Genomic DNA, 27,739 nt, shown 5'->3' with positions numbered 1-27,739 from the left:
GATTTTAAGGATTTATTTCATAGCAGATCCCCCACAGAGAGAGGGAGGGACTTGATTAACATTTTGCAGTTTTAGGGATCATTTTGAAATATTGATAATATGGGTGAATGGGGATGAGATTGATAGAAAGCTACAATTTCAAGAACCAAATTGGATATTTACATGGTGTTTTTTTATTAATTTATTAATTGATTTCAATTTACTTTTCTTGCTACAAAAATTATAGGTTCTCAGAGATGGTCGCTGGTCTGAAGAAGATGCTGCAATTTTAGTCCCAGGTGACATAATCAGCATTAAATTATGAGATATCATTCCTGCGGATGCTCGTCTTCTTGAGGGTGATGCTTTGAGTGTTGATCAGTCTGCTTTAACTGGAGAATCTCTTCCGGCAACAAAGAATCCCTCAGATGAAGTCTTTTCTGGATCAACTGTTAAGAAAGGTGAGATTGAAGCAGTTGTTATTGCTACCGGAGTGCACACATTTTTCGGTAAAGCTGCTCACCTTGTTGACAACACCAATCAAGTTGGTCACTTTCAGAAAGTCCTCACAGCAATTGGTAATTTCTGCATTTGCTCAATTGCTGTTGGAATACTGATTGAGCTCGTTGTCATGTATCCGATTCAACACCGCAAGTATAGAGATGGAATTGACAATCTTTTGGTTCTTTTGATCGGTGGAATTCCAATTGCTATGCCAACTGTTTTGTCTGTTACTATGGCTATTGGTTCTCACAGGCTTTCTCCGCAAGGTGCAATTACAAAGAGAATGACAGCTATTGAGGAAATGACAGGAATGGATGTTCTCTGCAGTGACAAAACCGGGACTCTGACCTTAAATAAGTTGTCTGTTGATAAAAATTTGATTGAGGTTTTTGCTAAGAATGTAGAGAAGGATTATGTTATCCTTCTTGCAGCAAGGGCTTCTAGGACTGAGAATCAGGATGCAATAGATGCTGCAATTGTTGGTATGCTTGCTGATCCAAAGGAGGTAAATAAATATGCTTAAATGCTCTATCATTTTTATAGTTTTTTTATCAGTAGGAATCGAACTGCACATCAACTACCTGCGCTAGACCCCAGTAGTCTATATTTCTGATAGTGACTTGTAGGATGAAGATAAAAGAAAATCTAACTTCTAGTTTTAAATTGCACAGGCACGAGCTGGTGTTAGGGAGATTCATTTTTTCCCATTCAACCCTGTAGACAAGAGAACTGCTTTAACCTACATTGACTCTGATGGAAATTGGCATCGATCAAGCAAAGGTGCTCCTGAGCAGGTAAAATATTTGTTTTGATGGAAGTGGTGCCACCATATGATTATGATCATGAAGATACTGATCGATATTTTTTCCTGGATTAGATATTGAACCTCTGCAACTGCAAAGAGGATGTCAGGAAGAAAGCTCATTCCGTAATTGACAAGTTCGCCGAGCGTGGACTCCGTTCTTTGGGTGTTGCTAGACAGGTCTAGAAATTTGATATTACTGTTAGCATTTATCGTTTATTCGACTTATTTGAATATCCTAATTTTATTTCTACCATTGAATTATCTGTTTATAACAGGAAGTACCTGAGAAAAATAAAGATAGCCCTGGTGCACCATGGCAATTTGTTGGTCTGTTACCACTATTTAATCCCCCTAGGCATGATAGTGCTGAAACCATCACAAGAGCTCTGTACCTTGGTGTGAATGTTAAGATGATTACCGGTAAGATTTGACGTTCTTACTTTCTTGTAGTTCATATTTCATATCATAAATGAAATCATGTAGCTTAACCATTGTTTGGATTTCACATTCTCTAGGTGATCAACTTGCCATTGCCAAGGAAACTGGCCGAAGGCTTGGGATGGGAACAAACATGTATCCATCTTCGTCATTACTCGGTCAAAGCAAGGATGCTGCTGTTGCAGCTCTTCCAGTTGACGAGTTGATTGAGAAGGCTGATGGATTTGCTGGAGTATTTCCTGGTAGGTCCTTCATTATGATGATGATAATGATAACATCATCAATTACATTGTTTTCAATTATTTCAAACATCATGGAACTTCTGCATCTGTTAACTATACAATTACATTTTGAAAACATGTTAATTGTTTTTATCTCCTCTTGTGACATGGTAGAACACAAATATGAAATCGTAAAGAGGCTGCAAGAGAGGAAACATATATGTGGAATGACAGGTGATGGTGTCAACGATGCTCCTGCGCTAAAGAGAGCAAATATTGGAATTGCTGTTGCTGACGCTACAGATGCTGCTAGAGGTGCTTCTGATATTGTCCTTACTGAACCCGGTCTAAGTGTTATTATTAGTGCAGTGCTCACCAGCAGGGCAATTTTCCAAAGGATGAAGAATTATACTGTTAGTTTTCTTCCTTGCTTGATTTAATTGCTTAATTTCATTTAAAAATCTTTAGCATTCTAAACACAGAATATTGATTGTTGCAGATCTATGCTGTGTCAATCACCATTCGTATTGTGGTAAGTGCAAAAATAGTTTAATTCCTAAGAAAATGTCAACTTCTTTTCTATACTTATATTCATGGTTCATACAATTCATGTGATCTATTCTTCATTTTACCAGTTTGGTTTCATGTTCATTGCGTTGATCTGGAAGTTTGATTTTGCACCCTTCATGGTGTTGATTATCGCCATACTGAATGATGGTGAGATAGTTTCTTATTGATCTTCATAGTTTACTTCAATCATCTGTGAAAAATATTAATTTAAGTTCCTTCACCCTTATGCCACTAGGTACCATTATGACAATATCCAAGGATAGAGTGAAACCATCTCCACTACCAGACAGTTGGAAACTGAAAGAGATATTTGCTACCGGTGTTGTGCTAGGTAGCTACATGGCATTAATGACAGTAGTATTTTTCTGGCTCATGAAGGATACCGACTTCTTCTCGGTAAAAAATTATATTTCGTGGTTCCTTCAATACTATCACCCAGTGGCAACAATTTTAAGGACCATAAACCCATTTTCCATTATTGCAGGACAAGTTTGGTGTGAGGTCTCTCAGAAAAAGCCCTGATGAAATGATGGCAGCCCTCTACCTACAAGTCAGTATTATAAGCCAGGCCCTAATTTTTGTCACCAGGTCCCGTAGCTGGTCCTTTTTGGAAAGACTTGGTCTTCTCCTATTGGGTGCTTTTATGATTGCTCAGCTGGTAATCTTCAACCTCTTATTTTCCCATTATCAACTTTGTATATAAATTTGCTTCTATCTCTTATGATTTTATTATAAAGGCAGTGTCATTGATCTGTCAAGATCACACATTTTCCTCATTTCCTCTCCACAACCACCACTTAGGAAAATGTACACTGCATCTCTTAATAGTAGTTAAAATAAGATTTTGAATCACTAGTGTGGAAATGGAATGAAGTCAATCATCAATAAATAATCTAAGGGGGGGGGGGGGGGGGGGGGGGCTTAGACAGCGCTTTTTGAAAAGCGATGTCTAAACCTTTAGCAGCGGAGGTTTAGACAGCGCTTTAAAGCGCTGTCTAAGGCTAAAAAAAGCGCTGTCTAAGGTCTTGTTTGTTGTAGTGATTTTTCCTTTATTCGAGAATAAATAATGTTCGATGGCGATTATGTTGTGTCTTTGAGTGTGCGATGTGCTAAGGTATTTTTTACGGTGCGTCAGGGTTAAAAGGCATCGATGTCGCCATCATGCTCTCTAAATATATGATGCGGTGTTTCGCAAGTATACGAACGCGTCAGAGTAATATAAAAGATTGTCGAATCCACAAAGACCAAGTGTCAATCTATCGTTATCTATTGCTATGGTGTTTATCAAAGGCAATCAAAATAGGTGTTTTTGGAGTGTGCAATGAAAAGTAAAGTATTGAAATAAATTTAATTAATAAAGATAGGGTCGAATGTAATTCACGTAATCAATGGATAATCCAAGTACTTGCTAATAGAGCTACTTATGGGCAGTGTTTCCTACTTTGAGAAGAACTAATTTAACAGGAACTGTCGCTTTCGCGTATTCAGAACCGAGTTGTACTCCCTAATCTAACCCTCTTATTGTCACTTATAAAAAGGCGCGCATTGCGTTAGAGTAGTAAACTTAGTTTTTAGAAATATAGTATCTTGATTAAGTTGAAAAGTATTATAACCTGGATTTCTTAACCAAAAGAGGTTCTTACGAACCAGACTATAAACTTATAAACGCGTCCGAAAATAGTTTTAAAATCTCTTTTCTTCTTAATGTTAAAATCTCCTAATAAACTAAACAAAGCGCTTTCGCTGTTTTTGGAATAGTTAAAAACAATTAAGTTTAAAAAGACGTTGGACGACTTTCGATCTTATCCAACGGAATTGAAGTGAGGGAAAACTTAAGTTGAAAGTTAAAATAGCCCTTAAGTGCTTCTACGAACAATTGTACGGATTACTGGTTCAATTACGATCCTTACATTCTAACCTTATAAATTTAGTTAGACATGGTAAAGTAAAAGTGCATTAATTTAAATAAAAGTAGTGCGAGTGCGGAAAGTAAATAATTTAAAGCGAGTGCGAGGAAATAAATAATTTAAAGTGAGTGCGAGGAAATAAATAAAAGTAAAGCGAGTGCGGGAAAATAAATAAAAGTAAAGTGAGTGCGGGAAAATAAATAAAAGTAAAGCGAGTGCGGGAAAATAAATAAAAGTAAAGCGAGTGCGGGAAAATAAATAAGATAAAGACAAGTAATAAAAACCTGCTCCAATCGGAGGGTTGAATAAATTGCAAAGCGGAAATAAAAATGGCGGCAGGATTAACTTCCTTCCAAAGTGCTCCAAACTCGATTACAGACGCTATCACAGACTCGATTACACAATTGTGGTAACACTCCAATGCGAAGCGATTACCACTTTATAAAACTGAATATATGCCTAAGTGAAACAAAGTTGCTCTGAGTTTGCCTCTGCTCTAAGTTTGGATGATTGTAAAAGTGATTTCGAGTTTCTATTTATAAGCAAGTAAAAAGATGGAAATGACAAGGATGCCCTTCAACTTGAAAATGGGAGGGAAAAACTTTCCTCTTGTGGCGCCCGTCACAAGGCCATGGCGCCCGCTACAAGCACAAAATGAAGCGCCTTAGTGGAAGTAGCGGGGAACGTGGAAGTTGAGGGAAGTTGAGCTTGGACACGTCATGGCAGGGTCTATGGCGCCAACCATGGGGTAGGCCACAAGTACAAAATGCTGAATTTTAGGGTTTTTAGCTCTTTTTCACTCCTTTTCTCGATCGGGGCTCCGATTAAAGTAAAAACCTAAAAACAAAGGAAAACATAGCAATAACACAACAAAATGATAATAAAACAACTAGAATGCATGTGAAATCGGAGTCGAAAATACGGTAAATTTCAGTGTTATCAATATATTGACATGCTAGGGTAGAGGTTTGCCATCATTGTAGTTGGCATGTCATACGATTGTTCCTTGTAAGGAAATGAGAAACTTAAATAAGAAGGCCTTTGGTTTTCTGGATTATATAATTCCCTAAAGACAGTTAGTGTATTTGACACCTGTGGTGATAAAATCTCCCCATCTGGCGGTATAGAGTATGCCACTCCATAGTTTATGACCATTGGCATCTCCTCTACTGAGGTTAGAGTCGTTGAACTTCCAACGCTAGTAACCGTCGGTTGTCCTCCTAGATTTGGAGTATTTCTTTGGGAAGGGGTTTGATTTTTTCTAGACATACTGGAAAGACGTTTATCACTCCTCAAATGCATACAACATAGAAACAACAAAAACGGAAGACACAAAGATAAAACGTAAGATACTACTTTTTTGCAAAAATATTCTGAACGGTCCCACCAGGTGTGCCAATTTGTTTACCGGTTTTTTTGATAAACAATTACGAGTTTGAAAGTCTGTGATATTAAATCGAAAACTCTCTAAAGCTATTTGTGCAAATAACTTGCGTAAACACACGTGCATGTGACAAAAATACTTTAAATAAAGTCAAGTTATAATAAATGATAAGGTAGAAATGCAGTAAATAACGTTAAATAAAGCAAAGAAAAAAGTACAATGTTATGTTTAAGGAGACAAAAAGATTAAAAAAGGGTGGACACCGACGCATACATGTTTCTTGCTCAATTGTTTCGCTTTATTACTCGGGTACTCTAGTGGTATGAATAATATGTATGAAATTTTGTGGCCTTTGATCCAATGTATGAGTATGCTATTTATTCTATTTACAGGATAACCGTCGATTACAGTTATAATCACTAGGGGCTTGTTGCGTTTGCTCCATGTTCAGTTCTTCAGGTTCCCACTAGTGCACTTACATGTCTTCCAAAATGCTATCTTATTATAACCCATGTTGAGTGGTAACAACTTTTCCACATCTTCCACGTATTCACTTCCTCTTGAAGATAACCGCTCCAACGTGTTGTCAATGATGCTGTCAAAGCTTCGAGACTTATGAAACTACCAAGTTGTTTATACCATGTTGTTTGGTCGACCAGTCTCTTTGGTGGAATGAGGGCTCATGTCGAATGTCCCTCTCGAGATTTTGGACATGTTTCTGTCAACTGTCCTTTTCGATATTTTGGACATATTTTCCAAGAATCTGGGTGTTTAAGGGGTTTACCCCTTAGAGTATTCCAAACCATTTCTTGTCGTGTAGATGGCTCGGTCGAACCTTCTTTGTGGGCTTGTCAAAGACTCCTCATTAATACTTCTATTAAAGACACTTCATTAATGTTTGTTCAATAAATGTCTTTTCATTGACATTCTTGGTTGACTTTCCAATAGCTGAAAATCTCAATGTAACAACTTCATATCCTAATTTTTATTTTAATTTTATAAATAAGTTAATTCAAGAAATCTTGGCTTATATGAACATAAAACTATGATCCGGTCACTAACTCGATCATTAAAGTATTTAGGGACTGAATTAGTGATTGAATTTCGAGTTTATACTCATATACCGATCCCCATTTCATACAAGCCCAAAAAGTCTAATAATCTTGTCAGTTTTAGTTATATTAATCATGCTAGAAATAACTATAAGATATAAATACCAAATTCAATTCTCTAATCATATATATTAAGTAATTAGATGCTAACTTAGGAACGATTGACAACTTCAGGATACCTTGAATAAAATTTTATTTTAATAATCAAGAATAAGGGGAAACAAGAATGAAACTTTAGACAAGTTGCTAACAAAGCTTTAATACCATCTCAATAACCGATTCAATCCAAATGCTTAAAGAAGATTAAGTTGTCATGTGAAGGCATTACAAATGCTTTATATCTCTATCAATATATGAAATTTTTATTTTTATTTATCCTTGTTAGTGCGTGTGACACTTTTAGCGAGGAAAGTAAAGAGAGAGAATGAAAAAAAATAAGGATTGTAATTATTGAATTATTATTGTGTTATAAAAATGAATTATAAAGTATCTATTTATATACAACTAAGTGATTTGACTACTAAGTAATAAATATAACAATCCTAAATCCTAATTATCTTTGGGATTGGGCCTCACACAACTTGGAATATATTACATATCTCAACATACCCCCTATAATCCAAGTTATCGAACAAACATTAATTATAGTCAATCTGAACTATTCCTAATTTATTTCTTAAATCCAGGAATCTGTCGATCTTGAATCCTTTGGTGAAAATATCGGCCAACTGTGCTTCACTTGAGCAATGTCTTACTTCAAGTTCACCTCCATTTACCTTCTCCCTTAAGAAGTGAAATCTAGTTTCGATGTGCTTACTCCTTCCATGCAAAACTGGATTCTTTGTAAGGTTTATGGTTGACTTGTTGTCGATCTGCAACACCAGAGGTTTCTTCACTTCGACCTTAATCTCTTCCAGCACATATCTTATTCAGATTGCTTGAGATGCAACATATGGTCCTGATATATATATTCAGCCTCCCACAATGATAATGCCACCACAAGTTGATTTCTCAAGCACTATGAGATTGAGGCACTAAACACTTGAAAGAAATAACCATTTGTTTTTCTTCGATATTCGTCATCTCCATACCAATCAACATATGAATAGAAAGTAACCAAAACTTATTTGTTTTTAGATTCTCGTTGAAATATGATTCCATAGTATATTGATCCTTTTAAGTATCTCAGAATTCTTCTTGCAGCCTTCATGTGTGACACCCTTGGTTCACTCGTGTATCTGCTCACTAATCCGACTAAGAAACCTATATTAGGCCGACTGTTGCACAAATATCTCAGAGATCCGACAATTTGTTTGAACAAAGTTGCATCGACTTTGTCTTCCTCTCCATGATTCTTTAACTTCAAATTTGGTTCGAAAGGAGAAGATGCAGAAGTCGAATCATCCATCATAAATATATTGAGTATCTCTTTGACATACTTTCTTTGATGTAACACCATACCTTGTTTCAACATTTGAAGTTCCATGCCTAGGAAATAAGATAAACTTCCCAGATACAACATTTCAAATTACCTCTTCATCAACTCTTTGAACTTCGACAGGTTCTCCAAGCTATTTACAATTACCAACAAGTCATCGACATATAAGCAGATGATTGTTATATCTTGTGCCACAACCCGTGCATAAACATCATACTCAAACTTGCATTTGATGAATCCCAATTTGACTAAGTATAAGTCTATATTCTTGTTCCATGCCCTAGGTGCCTCCTTGAGGCCATAAAGTGCTTTGAGTAACTGATACACTTTCCTTGCTTCCTTGTGTATCACAAACCCTGGAGGTTGTGTGACATAGACTTCTTCTTCTAAGGGACCATTCAAAAATGCTGATTTCACATCTAAGTGAAATGTCGACCAACCTTTCTTACATGCCAAGGTGACTACTAGTTTAACATTCTCCAATATTGCTATTAGTGCGTATACTTCAGAGTAGTAAACTCATACTCTCTGAAGAAAACCTCGAGCTACCAATCTCGCCTTATGTCTTGCTATCGACCCATCAACATTGTGCTTCAACTTGAACACCTACTTCATTTTAATAGCTTTTGTAAGGCTTCACTATAGTTGATTGGTTCAACACCTGTAAGTAAGGAGAAATGAACTAATTCTCCATCTGGTGTGACTTTATCATCACCAGTGACTTTATAGTCTTGAAGTCTTGTTGGACGAACTCTAATTCTTTAACATCTCTGTCGTGTGCTAACCATACCCTTTTCGACTCCGACTGTGTCGAGAATGTCAATAACTGCTTTGACTTTGACTAAAATATTGACAATATCTTTGACTTCGACGTCATTACTCTCTTCATCAAAATCATAGCTTATCAATGGCTTGTCAATTGCATAACTAAAATTCCAATCCTGGACAAAATTTTCATCAATCACAATATCTTGACTCATCATAATCTTCTAATTAATTGGATTAAATATCTTGTATGCTCCAATTTTGGAATATCCTACAAGAATCATAGGTTCACTTTTATCATCAAGCTTCCTTCTTCTTGCATCGGGGACATGCTTGTAGTAAATAGAGCCAAACACCTTCAGATGACTCACTGATGATTGTTTGCCACTCCACACTTCTTCAGGAACCTTGTTCATCAACTTCTTGGTAGGGCACCTATTCAGAATATAAGTAGCAGTGGTGATAGCTTCGCCCCATAAGGATTTTGGCAGATTATTCTATTTTAGCATGCATCTCGCCATATCAAATATGGTCTTGTTTCTTCTTTTTGCAATTCCATTATGTAGAGGCGTGTAAGGAGAAGTTACCTCATGATTGACACCATGTTCTACACAAAACTCTTTAAACATCTTGGATTTGTATTCACCACCTCTATCTGTCTGCAGAACTTTGATCTTCTTCTCACTCTGGTTTTTGACAAGCATCTTGAATCTCTTAAAGATTTCAAATACTTTGTCCTTTCGCTTGATCACATTGATCCATAAATTTAGACTAAACTTATCAACAAACGAAACAAAATACCCGTTTTCACCAACAACGTGCTCCTAAAAAAGGCCACATACATCTAAATGCACAACTTCGAGTATGCATGAGGATTTCATTGGCATAGTCGAAACAAAAGACTTTCTGGATTGCTTTCCGTCTAAGCAATCTTCACAGAGTTTATCACATGTCTTAAGACTTGGTATACTAATTACCATATCTTGAGTAATCAGTTGATTGAGTGATCAAAAATTCAAATGTCCAAACCTAAAATGCCACAGCCAACTATGCTTATGGTCAATAACAGTTTTTAGACATTGTACTTCGGTCGAACTGATCATGGTCTTGAATGTACTATTCTTCGACAAAGGAGATTTCAAGATCAAATTATTTTGAGTGTCGAACATTTCTAGGGCTCTATCTTTCATAATCACTGAGAAAACTTTTTTGACTAGTTGTCCAACACATAGTTGTTTGAACTTCATTTTAGGTACATAGAGTACATCTTTGATCATAACTTTTCCTGTATTTCTCCTTTGAATAACTATGTCGTCAATACCTTCTGCTTGCAACGAGCTATTATCAACAAGTTTGACCTTGCTCTTCTTCGACGAGTCAAAATTTGCTATCCACACTTTTTGACCACTCATGTGATTCTAGCAGCCTGAGTCGAGGAACCAGATCTTAGAGTCGACATGGTCATCTTCAATTGCAACCATAACCACCATAACTTCAAAATCATCTGAATCTTGGCGTGCAAGATTTGCTCCTTCCTCATTTCCTTTTATCTCTCCCTTGTATTTATTGTACCGACAACTCTTGGCCAAACGGCCCCACTTTTCACAGTTATAATACTGGACACCTTTTTTCTCTTTATCTTTCTGATATGAGTTTCCTTTTCCTCTTTTCTAGGATTCAGAAGCCATATCATCGACCTTATGCTTTTTAGGGTTCGACCAAGACTTCTTGCTATGAGTCTTGTATCCTTTGCCTTTGAATTTGTTGGAACCATCATGCTTCTTCCATGCTTGAGCCTTTCGTGCTTGTATCGAATCTTGAACCCCTTTCCTTTCAACAATCCTAATTTTGTGCGCCTCCAACGAACCAACCAAATCTTCCAATTTCACAATTTCAAGATTGTTATATTCTTGAATAGATACGATAACGTGATTAAAGTGAGAGGTCAACATACATATTACCTTCTCAATTATCATCTTATCAGTTTGAGTTTCACCATAACCCTTCATGAGATGGATGAGATTTTGCACCTTTGACACATAACCTGCAATCTTCCATCTGCAGCAATTCATATTACCGTCGTAAAGGCTGCAATTTGACGACTTTGACTTTCTCACCTCCTTCATATTACTTGACAAGAATATCTCATGCCTCTTTCGCCGATTCAGGATGAGAGATCTTGTTGAAATTCGCCAAATCCATCGCTGATTGAATGCAATACACAACCTTGCAATATTTCTTCTTCGCCTCCTTGTTCGGACTCTCTGAGCATCAGTTACATTCTTAGCAAGCTCAGGAACGCCATTAATAAGCACTTTGACTTCAGGATGAGAGATCTTGTTGAAATTCGTCAAATCCATCACTGATTGAATGCAATATACAACCTTGCAATATTTCTTCTTCGCCTCCTTGTTCGGACTCTTTGAGCATCAGTTACATTCTCAGCAAGCTCAAAGATACCATTAATAAGCACTTATATGGTTTCATGAAAGTCAAATAGAGATTACATATGTTTTCTCTATCGGATCCAATTTACTGGTGAATAAGTTTTAACAAATAAAGAAGAATATATATTTGAGTATTTTATAATTAGTATTTTAATTCGGTAAATTTGTAATAAATCTCATTTACATTTTGTTTACAGAAGAAAATATGGGATGAGATATTTATTTGAAAAAAAAAAGACAAAGAAAAAGAGGAGAAGAAAACACGTTTCTCGGAAGAAGGAGGCGGGTTGGTGAAACGTTGCGGTGGAACTTCCTCTCGTTTGAATTTTCCGTTCTCCTCAATTCTCATTCAATTATCTCTTCAATCCCACCAATTTCGTTTTCCTTTTTCCGATTCATCATACCCAACACTCTCTTCGTCAATTCAATTGATCACATACAAACCAAAAAGGGGAAAACATGGGAATGAAACAAGTACTTAAGAACCTCGACGCATTTCCTCGCGCAGAGGATCATTTATTGCAGAAAACCCAATCCGGTGCTCTTGGTAATCCTCTTTTTCTTTCTTCCCTGATCCAATTTTGATTTTTTTTATGTATATTATATAACTTTTTTGTTATTGGGTTGCAGTTTCGGTGATTGGTTTAATTATAATGGCTACGCTGTTTCTGCACGAGATGGGTTATTATCTCACAACTTACACTGTTCATGAGGTTTGCATTTTGTTTTACTTCAATATTTTGCTGTTTTTGTATTTAATTTTGGAGTAAATTAAAGGGTTTAGGTTTAATTTGATGTCAATATCAATTATACTAGCTAGTTGTGTATGTATATTAGCAAAAGTTGTGATCTTTCGCAGATGTCAGTGGACTTGAAACGCGGAGAAACTCTTCCAATTCATATAAATATGACATTCCCTTCTTTGCCTTGTGATGGTTAGCATAAACTTTTTTTCTGCTTGATGTTGCTTTCAAGTTTGTTTTTGGTTTTGGATTTGTTGTCTACAATGATGAAGATTCTAAATGATTGTCATTCTCTGTGGCCAGTTTTGAGTGTGGATGCTATTGATATGTCTGGCAAGCATGAGGTGGACCTTGATACTAACATATGGAAAGTAAGTTTGTTAGTAGTCTATTATAGATCACTTTTGATGTGTTTAGGTTTTCTTAAAGTATGCATTTTGATTCATTTTTTTATGATTTCTTAAGATGTTGGTTGATATCCACTCTAAGGTTACTCGATGTATTGTATCCTTCTTAAGACATAGACCACTTCTTTCTCGTATTGCTTACTTTCACGGAATCAGGAAATTGCTGAGTGTGCATTGAGTTATAGTTTTACCCTCAGCTTAATAGTAATCCGTGTTGGAAAAAAATTCCTCCAGAACTTGATTCCTGTCCAAGCCACAAGTAATGATTTGAGTGAGAATTTGAAATTTCTCATGTCAGGGGGGTCGTTGGGGCGTAGTTATTCATATTCTAATATGTTGAAGGAGCTCCCCAAAATGGGGTCTCATCTTTGAAGATGACTCAAATTGTTCGATATTCTGATGTTGGCTTGATAGGTTCTTCTGTTGATAGAAGTTTCACTTTAGGGTATTGTGTCATAAAAGTCATTAGTGTGAGGTAATAGGTGTTATCACGGCAACATCAATACATTGTGTTGCAGAAAATGACTGTTATAGCTAGCATGTTGTTAAAAGTTTCAGTGGAGAAAGGAAGGTTGCAATTGTAACGGCCATGGTTATCAAAATAACGATCTAAATCTTAAAATCTTACGATTTTACGATCTCACTCTGTCTCAACGATCTAGATCTTAAGTAGAATCGTGTGTTGTAGTCGAATGGTAAAAAAAAGGTAAAACCAATGATTATGTGCGATTGGCCAATTCTGGCCACAATCGGCCATTTTCCGGCCACCACCATTACAAACCGAGAAGAATGACAAGATGCAGAGGTGCAACAGTTTCGGTTCGGCAGCGTCCATTTTCCCACGAATACACTTTTCTACTAAAATATCATGTAGAAAATACTTAATATATGTAGTATTATTTTCCGTTTTAGTAGTATCTTACGATTTTTGTTACGATATTATGTTTTGCAATCTTGCTACCCCCTCTCGATTTTACAAAAATAATTGAGTAGGATATACCGATCTTAGTTGCGATCTTATATTTTATGATCTTACCATCCCCTCCCGATCTTATGCAAGATCCCGATTTTGACAACCTTGGTAGCGGCTAGTGTACACCAACAATGAACCAAGAACCCATTTCTTCGATAGTTATCTTTGTTTCTCTTCATGATACAAGGTCACCCGAATGAGTACATGATAGCATCATGGAGCAGCTGATCCCAAAAACAATTCAGTGGATGGCAGCTAATAGATATAATTCAAATCATTTATAATTTGTAAAACACCAATTAAAATGCTGAATAATTGAGTAAAATACTTAAAATCGGAGCTATATTTGTCATTAGTAATAAAAAATCATCGAGACTTGTAAACTTATTTTGGTTGAAATAGTTTTTTTGAAGAGATTCAATTTAGGGAGACTATCTGTATGCTACTTATCTGTGATAATCAAGTTACTTCACATAAACCCTTGAATACAATGTTCCTTGAGATGCCAAAATACATTGAGATATGTTGTCACTTTATTTATCAAAGAGAAGATCCTATTTAGAGACAACATTATCAACTAGTAGATGTAGATGTTTTCACTTAGCCCTTTGGATATTCTTGGATAAGTTATATTTTAATCAGCATGTCGCTTGATCTATATGCTCTAGTACGAGGGACAGTATTGAAAATAATATATTTTGTAAACAAGTTTAGATTCATTGTGGTTATAACTATGAAGCTCCGACACACCATTCACACGGCGTGTCACCGTGTCGGACACGTGTCGAACACCGACACGTATCAGACATGTTTTTGAAGTGTTCAACGAAAAAAAATTAATTGCTGCGGACACGGATACGACACCTTATTTCAAATAAAGGACACGGCCCAATTCAGAAAATTCCAGAATTTTTTTTATTAAAAAAAGCCCAACTCAAAAAATTTCAAAATTTCAAAAATAAATAGGTTTTTAGCTTTCATATTCCACTTCTTTATTATAAAACAACACAAGTAGGATTCCTTATTTTTTTATATTTCACTGCATTTGTCTCCACAAAATTCTTTTATCTTCTCTGGTTATTTTCATCTTTGCACACCATTGCTTCGGTTTTCACAAGGTATATATGAATATCATTTATCATATTTGAAATTTGTTTGAAAGTGTTGAAAGAATTTTTGTTTGTTTTATCTTAAATAAACATAAATTTTGCTTCTCATTTTAAACTCTTTACAAATTTTACCGATAAATTGCATTATTATATTAATATATAAAATATACATAGCCGTGTCCGTGTCCTATGATTTTTAGGTTAGCGGGGTCCTTGTGTTCGTGTCGTGTCCCGTGTCCGTGTCCGAGTCCGGGCTTCATAGGGTTATAATAGTTAGGAAATTGTATCGTTGCATTTTAATCAAATAATGTGATTATAACAGTTAGGAAATTGTATCGTTGCAACTGTGAGACACATCTCATTATATTTCTCAACTATTTATTTGTTTACTTTCAACATATATGAATAAATAGGAACTTGTTAAATATTGCCATGGTTGTTACTTGTTTTATAGCCAGAGTTCTGTGCTCTCGTATCATTTATGGTTATTTACTGTAATTTGTTTGGATTTATTGCAGCTTCGTTTGAACAGTTATGGCCAGATAATTGGCACCGAATATATATCTGATCTTGTTGAAAAGGAACATACCGCTCACAATCATGGTAATCTCTTGTTACATCATGCATATGATTTCAACACAATTGGTTGAAATTGCACGGGCTGCATTTGATTGGATTCTTTTCATTTGTTGACTGGTAGATTTATTTCCATTTTTTGGGGATAATAAAGGGATTCTCTCCAACTACAGCTCTTTCCTGTTTGTTTGTAATTAGTTATTTCCTAAATGTTGAATTGAATTCTCAGTGAAAGGCAGCATGAGATGACGAGAGCATGGTTGTCAAGATTTTGATCTAGATTATAAAATCTAAAGATTTTACGATCTCACTCACCCCCAATGATCCTGATCGTAAGTCGAATCGTGTCATGTAGCCAAATTGTGATAAAAAATCGTAAAACCATTGATTTTGTGCGATCTTAGAGAATAAACATCTCACGTGTAGGGTTTGTTTTAACTAATTGACTTATGATAGTCCTCGTAATTGACCAAATATGTCCTTAATGTCTAACAAATGTTCCATGTGGTAGTAATAAAGTACAAAAACTCAATCATACATGTCTAAAAAATATGAAAAAAAGTCACTTTCTCACAAATACACTTTACCTACTAACGTATATATCTTGTTAAAATACTTTAAATATATACTATTTTTTATTTATTTCATTTTAGTAGGATCTTACGATTTTTGTTGAGATCTTATGTTTTACGATCTCGTTACCCCCTCTCGATCCTACAAAAATAATTGGGTAGGATCTTTCGATCTTAGCTACGATTTTATATTTTACGATCTTGCTATCCTCTCCCTATCTTATGTAAGATCTCGATCTTGAAAACCTTGGATATGAGGCTTAATGTCCTTCCAATGTTATCAATTTTAATAGAAAATACACACATACTATTTGTTATTAGAAACTATTACTAAATATAAAAATATATTCGTACACCTTAGCTTAAGCGTTCGAGAGAGTAGCTTCTTGGCACAGCATGAGAGCCTCTATGATCATTTGGGATAAAGTTTGAGCTTTGTTGCTATTTTCTCTTGAAGAAAAATTAAAGTTAACACTAGGTTGACCAAGCATAATGCACTGTTCAATCTTAATCCCGAAAAGGCTCTTAGTAAGAGGCCCATTTTAATGTGCAAAAAGCCAAAAACTATTCATGTGTCTTCACCCAATAAGTTAAACATTTGGCTGATTTCTTGTTAAACCACATGTTGGCCCATTTTGCCTTATAAATTTCTGTTTGTGGAATAAACTTCCGTTGTAGCATTTATCTCACTCTCCATCCAACATTTTTCATCTATAATTGAAGACAGAGAAATAACCCTATCCTGGTTTGTTTGCAAGGGAACAAGAGAGAACAACAAAATTAATTTACCATCGTACACTTATAATAATAAATTTCTTTGAATGCCAAGTTCTACCAAGCTGTGGTGGTTGTTCAGGATGTCAGACCATGGTGGTGTAAAGGATGTCAGGAAGCGACAATTATGGAGCGAAGCATGGTGTGAATGGCTGGGTGACAGTAGACGTGGTGGAGGGTGCCAGCAGGTGGTGATGGCTTAGGGTATCTGGGTGCCTACAGAGACAGTGGGTGTTGGGTGGTGGCAGCGCTGGAGGGTGAGAGTTCTCGGTAGTGGAGGGTGGCGATAGCAGAAAGATAGAGGGTGCACAATGGTGGTGGTATTGGATTTTGTTGTACCCATTTCCTCTTCCCTCCAAATTCCTCTCAATGGTTGAAAGGAGATGAAATTGAGAGAGGATGTATCTGGGCACTCAACATTCATCCATTTCATCAACCCTTCTTGAATCCTATGATTTACATTTCTTTCTATTTCCCCATCATTTCGTATAAAGAACTCAAGATTCCCCATCATATGGAATGCCATAAATCATACTTTTCTAAGTATACGAAAGATTAACTGGTGTGACTTCAACTGTTAAACACGTGACTGTGTAGCATGTTCATATCATGACAAACGTAGAGCTCACAGTTTGTCTTAGACTTGCATTCTTTAATAGTTACTTACCTTTTACATGCATCCTTTCAAAAACTGCTAACAGGTGATGGTAAAGGTCACCATGAGCATTCAGAAGAAAAAGCTCACTTGCAGTCCTTTGATGAAGCCACTGAAAATACTATCAAGAAGGTGAAGGAGGCATTGAAAAATGGGGAGGGATGCCGGGTATAAACTCTGAAGTTACTATTATCATAAATTGCTTGTGGTGTTTTTTTGTCCATTTTGAAATAAACTTAATATTTAGTTTAATTCTATTGCAGGTATATGGCGTTTTAGATGTTCAAAGGGTTGCTGGAAATTTCCATATTTCAGTTCACGGACTAAACATATATGTTGCACAAATGGCAAGATATTTTTTTTTCTTCATTAAAAATCTATATTTTAGTGCACGGGCTAAACATATATGCATATTATAATTCCTTGACGTTTTTTTCATAAAGCTTAAAGGTGCAGGTATCTTGCATAGAATTTAACATCACATAAAACTAAAACACTACATTGAATTCTTTTTAGTAGTTTATTCTGTTAATTTTTTTTTGCAAATAAGTAAATAAAGTATGTGAATTTTACCAGGGAATAACTTACTAAGAAGATTGAATTTTCGGCCAAAGAAATTATTTTATTAGGAATTTGCTGATAAGTTTATTGCAATGTGACATTCAGCAACTTGTATCAAGACTTTTCTGTCTTAACTTTTCTTACAAAGATGCTTGTCAAGATTTGTTGTACGTCAGATACCTAATTCACCCGTGATTGATTTCTACAGATCTTTGATGGAGCAAAGAATGTGAATGTTAGTCACGTTATCCATGATTTGTCATTTGGCCCCAAATATCCAGGAATTCATAACCCGCTTGATGAGACATCAAGGATTGTGCATGATGCGAGTGGAACTTTTAAATACTATATAAAGGTTTGAATATTGATCTCTTTCTTGAATATTTTTTAAACCTGGTCTAAGTAACAATGCAGTTTTCAAATTATGATGCAGATTGTTCCAACTGAATATAGGTATATTTCAAAAGAAGTTCTACCGACTAATCAGTTCTCAGTTACAGAATATTTTTCCCCCATTACTAGTCAATTTGATCGGACATGGCCAGGTTGGATTTAGCTTGAAGTTGGCATTGCACATTTCTGAGTTTTGGTTTCAGTTTTCAAATATTATTAAATTCCTATTGATTGTGTATGCAGCTGTCTACTTTTTGTATGATCTATCGCCTATTACTGTCACTATCAAGGAAGAGCGCCGCAGTTTTATTCATTTTATTACTCGGCTTTGTGCCGTGCTAGGTGGAACCTTCGCTGTAACAGGTATTTTTTTTTCTTCCTTTAACTACTGAATATGTACCATAATTAATTGAGTTATATTTTGCCATAAGTAAAATAATTAACAATAAGAGTTCACCAATGTGAATATTTTCAACATTTTATTGGACCTTAATTTGGGTGAAAATATATATGTTTATTTAAAAGTAATTATCAGAAAAAATATTTTTAATAAAAAAGAAAATGGCCGGTTCTTATCACTGGTTTTGTATCGGTTCAACTGGACACCTGATTGGTTCTTGGTTCGATGAGCCAAACCAGTCGGTCTAGTCCAGTTTTCACAACATCTATTCGATATGATTATTTCTTCTGGTTTAAGTATATTTTAAGTCCGACCACATAATTTATTTTATTCGACTCTGGTTTAGCATTTTCAGCAAGAATTCAAGCTTATTAGGTGATACCCTTGCATCACTAGGGCTGTAAAGTTTATGATATTTGCAATTAAGCTCTTAAATGTTGATTTTATAGAATCCTTGTGGCTTAAAATTCTTCCTGTCTCAATTTATTTTTGTTTCTTGCACTCAAATTCTGCGTAAAACCAACACATTTACATGGACAGGGATGCTGGACCGATGGATGTTCAGACTTGTTGAAGCTGCAACTAAACCAAAGACTAAAAAGTAGATCAGTCATGACAATTTCAAGCAACTCTCCTGCATCCCCAAGAGATTCCAGGCACTATTTGGAATTTACTTCCATATTCACAGATATGAAATGCAGCGGCACAGTTGAATCAAGTATATCAATATTTGAACTTTCACAATTTTGTGCTCAGAATTCCTTGTATTGTCTGACAAATGATTAGATTAATCCCTCTTGTTTTACAATGGATGTTTTGAATATAGTGATTGCGCAGAGTTATATTGTCAGTTTCTCGTAGTTGCAGAGTTCCTTATTATATTTTTAAATTTTAATATAGCATTGGACCTGTAAGATTGCTGTTAGTGCATATTATTAGTTCTATCTCTTTCTCAAGGAAGAAGATTAACAAAATTTGTACTGAAAATGAAATGTTATGCACAAACCCTTTTCTCAAATTTAATTTGTAATATTTTGATATCCAAGAAGAAAGTAGAAGAAATTTATTTTCTAAAGGGGTGTCAGTTTAACATGTTCAGTGACTCAAGGCATTTAGTTTCAACTGTGAGATTATTATATGGTTAAGTTCTTCCTATAATCACTTCTAAGTTTTAGTTTCAACTGCGAAATTATTATATTGAATATAAGCAATTTATAACAGCCTTTAACTTTATTTAATGTTAATGAAAAAGATAGGTTTAGCCGTCTCAAAAAAATTTGCATGTTGTTTTCTATCAATGGGTGATTTAGGGTCAAATTTGAACAAAAAATCACCCTTCTTAATCTTGTTTGCTTAATTTATTTATTTAAATAACTTACTGTTTTTTTAAATTTAAATAATAGATTCAAATTAAATGCATATTCAATCAATAACTTAAACGTCTTAAACGATATAGATCCGGACATTTTAATTGTCTATAATATATATATATATATATATATATATATATATATATATAGATATATATATATATATATATATAATATATATATATATATATATATATAATATATATAGATATATATATATATATATATATATATATATATATAGAGATATATATATATATATATATATATATATATATATATATATATATATATATATATATAATATATATATATATATATATAATAGAATAATATATATATATTATATATATATATAGATATAATATATATAATATTATATATATATATATATAGCTAGATATATATATATAGATATATATATAATATATATATCTATATATATATATATATATATAGATATATAATATATATATATTATCTATATATATATATATATATATATATATATATAATATATATATATATTATATATATTATATAATATAATATATATATATATATATATATATATATATATATATATATATATATATATATATTATATATATATATATATATATATATATATATATCTATATATATATATATATATATATATATATATATTATATTATATATTATATTATGGATGTTGTTAATCTGTTCATAATTTCATCCTTGTATTTTAATTGGGATTTGTTTTGTTATTGATCAATCTATCTAATGTTACTTCAATAATGCTAGCTGACAATTGAAGTGAGAAGAGTCAACAATTCTTATTTATCAAAGGATAGAGATTAATTATAAACTGAATTTACTAATAAGTGTGAAGTTTATAAAAATATGAACTGAACGTGCTAGATGTTCAAACATAAACAATTCAATGGATTCCATCATTCCAAGGATAAGTCAGGTATCTTTGAATTATTATTATTATTATAAATATTATACAATCTTGAAAGAAAATTTAATGATTAAAAATGAGAGCCATATATTATAAGTAAATTAAAAACCTTACACCCTTTAAATATTCAGCAAAACATTCCTATATACTATATGTTGCTCATGGTGGATTTAAATATTTTGGTCCACAGCTGAGAAAAATGCCAATCAAATAGCATAGAAAATTGAGTAAAATAAATAAAAAGAAACAGAAAAATTCTCCATCGGTGTGAAAAACTGGTCTCAACTACTGTCTTTGGTGCTGTTGATGTTCTTGGTGCTGCTGCTGCTGTCTCGAAATAATGTTTTGATTAGTAGATTGAATCTGTCTACTTGTTTTCCATCTAATATATTCCATCAAGAGAGAATTCACGCTGATCGAAATCCCGAATCCGGTGAATGTTGAAAGAAGAACCGAGAATATCGCAGTAACATTAAGCTACAGGTAGAAATATATCAAATGTGCGTGTTAACATAAATGACATCGGAGAAAAATGACAAGCGGAACAATATGATGGAAACTCAAAAATCTTACAATTGAATAGAATACATGCGCAAACAGGATGACGAATGCAAACTGGAAGCATGCATAAGCCCATATGTAACTCCTGCTTACTGCCACCATAAAAACAGATGCGATTTGAAGTTTGTTAAACATGTTAATCATTTTCGGCTAACAAGATGTTACGTAGACATGCCAAGGAAAAATGAAGGAAGCAAGTTTGTTTACCCATGCTTGATGCGATTAAAGATGAAAGGAGACCTAAGATGCATGAGAAAGGCAGAGAAATGGCGAGAGCACGTGGACCCAAATCCGTAACCTGGTACACTAAAACTCATCGAGTCAAAAACACTTCCATTTTGTACAAAATATTTTAAAGATAACAAAACAAAAACCATAAAATAATTAAAAACGTTACATTACTATAAGTAAAACGACTGCAAATTTCAATTGTTTCGTATTCAAAAGTAAAATGATCGAACGAAGCATTGTAAGGTCAGTAGCATACCAGTAGTTCCTCAAGAAAACAAAAGTATGCAAGAGTGCTGACCAAGACAAGTACCGGTACATCCTGCCAGATCCTGGAGAATACATTATAATTAAAAAGCTAGATTTATAGACCTAACAATTATTGTTTCGCGAAAATTGTGCGATGTCATTCGAATTCTGTCAATTTACCTGTAATTAGCTGTTTCTCTCTGCTGTGATGCATTCAATGGACGCCGAACAACAGTTGGAGGACTAGAAATTTTCAAGAGTGTTACTGGAAGGTTCCGGACATCCTGCTTGCATACATCACATGTCTTATTTCCTTTGATACTAAACCACTTCACTGCGCAATCTTGGTGAGCAAGTGCAAGCTCGCCTTTACAACTGCAATCCATCCTAAGAGTATCACCCCCTTCCGTAAGCTCCACCAAACAAATCCTACAAACCGCTTCTTCTTCGGGAATATCCTCAGAAGCATCTTCAATGACTGAAAGGAACCAGGTGACGAAACGCAAAAAGTTACCATACTCAGTTATATAATTTATTTTTATCATAAGAAGGTTATCATGAAGATTTAAAAGAGATACATGATAAAGTAGTTTAAGTTTCATATATCATGAAGATTTACCAATCTCTTGCATTGAATCACTGCGAGTTGAAATGCCATCAGAAGGTGCTGTATGTGGTCTTGCTGAAATTACACGAACCAGGCGCCTTGAATCTGTAGGCCTTAAGTTAGTGGCTTTAACATTAACCGGAACTGAAAATGATCGAGTCATATGCTTATTCACTTTCACTTTCTGTACACAAAGAAGATTTTCATCAATGCACCATACTTTAAGATCATATTCTCATGTATAAAAATTTTATTAAAAATTTCACAAAACAATAACGAAAACAGCAGAAACATACATTTAAATCAGAATCACCCTCTACACGCGTTCCATCTACATTATCTCCACCTGAATTTGCAACTGGAGTAACCGGTAATGAATGTGCAGCTTTTGTCGATGAAGGGAACAAAATCTTGTTAAGCGAAAGCGACCTCGAAGTAGAAGGCTTATCCAAAGGACCATTCGATGATAAAGTATCTGGAACAATCAAAACTGTCTTTTCGCAATCTTGTGAACAAGTTTTTGTCCTAAAGCTCCTATCAGAAAGCAAACTTCTCATAGAGGATTTGACTTTAGTAGAATGTGGCCTTGGTGGCAGTCCTCTAGTGGAACCCGGACTTGATAATGTAGGACCATCTGTCTTAGTAGAAGAAGAAAATGCACTTTCTAGTGACCTTGTTGGTATCTGTAAAGAGGAAAGACTAGGTCTTCTTGAAACCTATCAAATTCAAAATTGGTTCATCAAAAAGCAGAAAGTGGCACAAAATTATCTAATGGAAAAGTGAAAAAAAAATGAAACTTTCTTTAGCCCAGATGCTTAAAACAGAAATCTGTATCATTGATTCATTAAAAATGTGAAAATTGACAACAAAAAAATCAGTTTTTTCAAAGTGGGGGATAATAAAAATGGAACCTTTCTTTATACCCAAATGCTAAAAATTAGGAATCTATACTAATTTAGACCTTGTGGATGAAACCAAGTGGAAACCAAATGATCTGTAGAAAAATCAAGCTATACTGGCAAAAGGGTCATAAGCATTGGGTTTTTGAAACAAAGAAAAAAAGGGTTTTTAGAAAAATCACCTGGTTATGAAGAAGTAAAGAATCTCCTATCATTGAACCTGCATCAGTTTGAAGTTCAACACCTTCTTTGTCCATGAAAGACAGATTCCGGTGATACTTGAGTATGAAGAATTGAAGATGCAGAGAAGCTGGAAATAATGAACAATAAACTAAAAAAATTGATTTGAAAATAGTTTTTTATTGTTTAGTGGTAAAAAAAAAGTTAAGAAAAAGTGTTTTTAAAGAAAAATAGAAGAAAATGTAAAGTGTCATTTCTTTCTTTTCTTATGTACCAAATGAAAGACTCTTATTATCTTTTTTTGTTCACTTTCTCTCCCTTTCCTTTTTTTCACCAAACAAATTCTACATTCCTTAATACTTGAAAATTGTTATGATCCACCAACTATTGCCTTTCATGATAATTTCCACTCTGCCATTTTATTTTATGTATAAAGTAATTAAGGAAATAAATATCTTACTATTTTATATCTACCTTTAAAATTCCAAAAGCATAGTCTAATTGAATAAATGTTCAAGTCAATTTTCTTAGGTTTTTGAAGTAGATATGATATATTAGTTTTGGAAATGCTTGAATCATTAAATTGTCTTTGACAACCATGACCATAAGTCAAGTTAGTTATTCTAAAGAACTAATACCAATGTATCTTCAAGCAATTTTTGTATAAAATATTAGTAATATTTTGTTTTCTCACATTGGAAATATTGGGAGTTGAATTCACAAATTTTTAGATTATGAGTCAAATGCTTCCCCCATTGAATTATCTTTTATTGGTGTTTTGAAGTAGTTTTGACTAACCATTCAACTGTTTTGTTAATTTGTGATTTTAGAAAACTAGTACTAATGTTTTAATTTATGGAGTGAGTGTACAATACTTTAAAAAAATGTAGTTGATTTTAATTTTTAAAAAATTTTCACGTTGGAAATATTTAGAGTTGATTTCACAACTTTTTAGATTATAAGTCAAATTCCTACCCATTGAATTAACTTTTATTGGATTTTTGAAGTAGTTTTGACTCACAGATCAATTGTTTTGTTGATCTAGAAAAGTAGTACTAGTGTTTTATTTTACAGAGTGAGTGTACAATATTTAAACAAAAGTTGTTTATATTAATATATAAATATAAATATAAATAAATATTAATATTAGAGTTTGAATTACAAAATAAGTAGTTTACACACATTTGTTTAAGTAACATAGTATTTCATTTATCTTACGAGTAAACAATACTTTTTTTTATATTTCATATATCTCTTATAATTTCTTTAAAAGTAGATTGATATTTTGATAGTGGATGCTCCAGACACATGATTGGAGAAAATAATTATCTATAAGAGTTAAAATCTTACTCCAATAGTTATGTTACTTTTGACGATGGAACTAGAGAAAAAAATCAAGGGTATAGGAAAACTGATATGTTCAGGTTTTCCTATCTGCTGCTGGTAAAAAGACTCATTGCTAACATGATCAGTATTAGTCAACTATGTGATCAAGGTTTGAATGTGAACTTCAACAAATTAGAATGCACTATTACCAACAAAAATCAAGAAATGTTAAAAAAGGTTCAAGGTCAAAGACAACAGCTATATGTGGATATCTCAAAATAAGAATCAACCATCAACATGCTTGATATTCATGGTAGATGATACCAAACCATAACACCTAAAACTTGGTTATCTCAACCTCAAGAGCTTGAAGAAGATCATATCTGAAAAAGCTATCAAGGCATTATCAAAACTTAAGATCGAAGAAGGAAGAATCTGTGGAGACTGCCAAATAGGTAAGCAAACCAAGATGTCTCACAAGTAGTTCCAACATCTTATCACCTCTAAAGTTCTAGAGTTGCTTCATATGGACCTTGTGGGGCCTATGCAAATGGAAAGTCTGTGTGGAAAAAGATATGTCTTCGTATGTGTGGATGATTTTTCAAGATGTACTTGAATTTATTTTATTAGAGAAAAATCTAACACTTTTGATGTGTTCAAAGAACTATGTCAACGTCTCCAAAGAGAAAAAGGGACCGAGATAGTAAAAATAAGAAGTGACCATGACAAAGAATTTTAGAACTCTAAGTTCTCTAACTTCTGTTCCTCTAAAGGGATTGGTCATGAATTTTTCAGTACCTATCACCCCTCAGCAGAATTGAGTGGTTGAGAACAAAAACAGAACCTTGCAAGAGTCAGTTAGAGTCGTGTTGCATGCCAAGAATCTACCTTACTATTTGTAGGCTGAAGCCATGGACATAACTTTTCATATTCAGAATCGTCTGACCATAAGATCTAGAACCAAAGCAACTCAGTATGAGCTTTGGAAAGGGAGAAAACACAATGTCAAATACTTCCATGTTTTTGGTAGCAAGTGTTATATCTTGGAAGATCGTGAGAAAAGAAGAAATATGGATACCAAGAGTGATGAAGTAATATTCCTAGGATACTCCATCAATAGCAGTGACTACAAAGTATATAAAACCAAGACAATGATGGAATCAATGAATGTTATCATTAATGATACCCCTGAAGAAAAGAAAGAAGTTGAAGATGAAGATGATGTATCCCCTCAACAAAAATATGTCCCAACAGATGTCCCGCCTAAGGAGTCTGAGATTCAATCTAGAAGCATAAATTCTAAAAAATCCACAAACCAACAAGGGACCATCAATAAGAATTCAGAAAGATCACCATATTGAAAATATCATAGGAAGTCTGAATGGAGGAGTCATCACCAGATTCAAATATATCATTGCAAACTTATGTTTCATTTCCAAGATTGAACCTAAGAACATCAAAGAAGCATTGACTGATGAATTCTGGATAAATGCCATGTAAGAAAAACAATGTCAATTCAAAAGAAACAAAGTTTGGGAATTAGTTCCAAGACCTAAAGATATGAAGGCATTGATACCAAATGGATTTACAAGAATAAATCTGATGAAAGTGGTAATCTAACAAGGAACAATGCTCGTTCAGTGGCTCAAGGGTACACACAAATAAAAGGAGTAGATTTTGATGAGACATTTGGTGCAGTTGCTCGCCTTGGGCCTATTAGATTGTTACTAGGAGTTTCATGCATGTTTAAATTCAAATTATACCAAATGGATGTTAAAAGTTCATTATTAAATGGGTATCTCAATAAGGAAGTGTATATAGAGAAACCAAAGGTATTCATTGATCCTATCTTTCCAAATCATGTGTACAAGTTAAAGGAACCTATTTATGGATTAAAGCAAGCTCAAAGAGCTTGATATGAAAGATTAACTTAACTCCTTATCAACAATGGATACAGTAGAGGTGGAATAGATAAGAATCTATTTGTGAATAATGTTATAGGAAGGCTCATGATAGCTAAGATTTATGTTGATGACACTGCCTTTGGTGGAATGCCAGACAATATGGTGGAACATTTTGTTCATCAAATGCAATTTAAATTTGAGATGAGTCTTGTAGGAGAACTCACATACTTTTTTGGGATACAAGTAAAGCAAATGGAAGACATTGTCTTTGTATCTCAAAGCAAGTATGCAAGAAGTATAGTAAAGAATTTAGGGTTTGAAAAGGCAAGTTATAAGAGAACTCTTGCCGAAAAAGATGTGAAATTAACTAGAGATGAGAATGGTGTTGATATGGATCAAAGTCTAACCAAAAGCATGATTGGAAGTCTGTTCTATCTCACAATAAGTAGACATGACATCACATTCTTTTTAGGTGTTTGTGCTAGATACCAAGCTAAACCCAAGGCCAATCATCTAACTCAAGTGAAGAGAATCATGAAGCACTTAAATGGGCTTGTGACTATGGTATTCTTTATTCTCATGATACTAACTCAACACTAGTAGGTTATAGTGATGTTGATTGGGCTGAGAATGCTGATAATAGAAAAAGTACATATGATGGATATTTATTTCTTGGCAACAACTTAATCTCATGGTTCAGCAAGAAGCATAATTATGTCTCTCTTTCTACTGCAGA

At 34.0% G+C, this 27,739-nt stretch overlaps 3 protein-coding genes across 3 annotated transcripts; 2 read left to right on the top strand and 1 right to left on the bottom strand.

Annotated features, from left to right (window-relative positions):
* The first annotated feature begins 290 nt into the window (after positions 1-290).
* Positions 291-3,235, top strand: LOC127083389 (plasma membrane ATPase 4). Its single transcript, XM_051023702.1, has 10 exons — positions 291-988; positions 1,155-1,277; positions 1,361-1,465; positions 1,564-1,708; positions 1,804-1,968; positions 2,122-2,360; positions 2,447-2,479; positions 2,583-2,664; positions 2,753-2,913; positions 3,002-3,235. The coding sequence occupies exons 1-10, from the start codon at positions 611-613 to the stop codon at positions 3,218-3,220; spliced, it is 1,650 nt and encodes a 549-aa protein (XP_050879659.1). The 5' UTR covers positions 291-610; the 3' UTR covers positions 3,221-3,235.
* Positions 3,236-11,776: 8,541 nt separating this feature from the next.
* LOC127083388 (uncharacterized) lies at positions 11,777-19,583 on the top strand. The gene is made up of 11 exons (XM_051023701.1): positions 11,777-12,117; positions 12,201-12,283; positions 12,430-12,505; positions 12,617-12,684; positions 15,321-15,405; positions 17,426-17,547; positions 17,643-17,726; positions 18,149-18,295; positions 18,374-18,485; positions 18,577-18,696; positions 19,274-19,583. Exons 1-11 carry the CDS (start codon positions 12,030-12,032, stop codon positions 19,336-19,338), a joined length of 1,050 nt encoding a protein of 349 aa, XP_050879658.1. The 5' UTR covers positions 11,777-12,029; the 3' UTR covers positions 19,339-19,583.
* A 1,528-nt stretch (positions 19,584-21,111) lies between these two features.
* LOC127083387 (uncharacterized) lies at positions 21,112-24,062 on the bottom strand. Its single transcript, XM_051023700.1, has 8 exons — positions 23,776-24,062; positions 22,991-23,410; positions 22,707-22,878; positions 22,268-22,565; positions 22,098-22,170; positions 21,818-21,908; positions 21,623-21,702; positions 21,112-21,526 (listed from the first exon to the last, which is right to left on the bottom strand). The coding sequence occupies exons 1-8, from the start codon at positions 23,848-23,850 to the stop codon at positions 21,335-21,337; spliced, it is 1,401 nt and encodes a 466-aa protein (XP_050879657.1). The 5' UTR covers positions 23,851-24,062; the 3' UTR covers positions 21,112-21,334.
* Positions 24,063-27,739: the final 3,677 nt, after the last annotated feature.

This window comes from Lathyrus oleraceus, chromosome 5 (assembly GCF_024323335.1).
Source record: "Lathyrus oleraceus cultivar Zhongwan6 chromosome 5, CAAS_Psat_ZW6_1.0, whole genome shotgun sequence".
NCBI lineage: Eukaryota > Viridiplantae > Streptophyta > Magnoliopsida > Fabales > Fabaceae > Lathyrus > Lathyrus oleraceus.
This window is presented reverse-complemented; position numbering and strand designations above follow the sequence as displayed.

Coding starts and splice junctions, on each gene's coding strand:
- LOC127083389 (XM_051023702.1), top strand. CDS start 611: ATGTATCCGATTCAACACCGCAAGTATAGAGATGGAATTGACAATCTT. Junction 1,278..1,360: donor GCAAAGGTGCTCCTGAGCAG/GTAAAATATTTG, acceptor TTCCTGGATTAG/ATATTGAACCTCTGCAACTG. Junction 2,914..3,001: donor AGGATACCGACTTCTTCTCG/GTAAAAAATTAT, acceptor CCATTATTGCAG/GACAAGTTTGGTGTGAGGTC.
- LOC127083388 (XM_051023701.1), top strand. CDS start 12,030: ATGGGAATGAAACAAGTACTTAAGAACCTCGACGCATTTCCTCGCGCA. Junction 15,406..17,425: donor ACATACCGCTCACAATCATG/GTAATCTCTTGT, acceptor AACTGCTAACAG/GTGATGGTAAAGGTCACCAT. Junction 17,548..17,642: donor AAAATGGGGAGGGATGCCGG/GTATAAACTCTG, acceptor ATTCTATTGCAG/GTATATGGCGTTTTAGATGT.
- LOC127083387 (XM_051023700.1), bottom strand. CDS start 23,850: ATGGACAAAGAAGGTGTTGAACTTCAAACTGATGCAGGTTCAATGATA. Junction 22,566..22,706: donor TGATTCAATGCAAGAGATTG/GTAAATCTTCAT, acceptor GGTTCCTTTCAG/TCATTGAAGATGCTTCTGAG. Junction 21,527..21,622: donor CGCATGTATTCTATTCAATT/GTAAGATTTTTG, acceptor TTCTACCTGTAG/CTTAATGTTACTGCGATATT.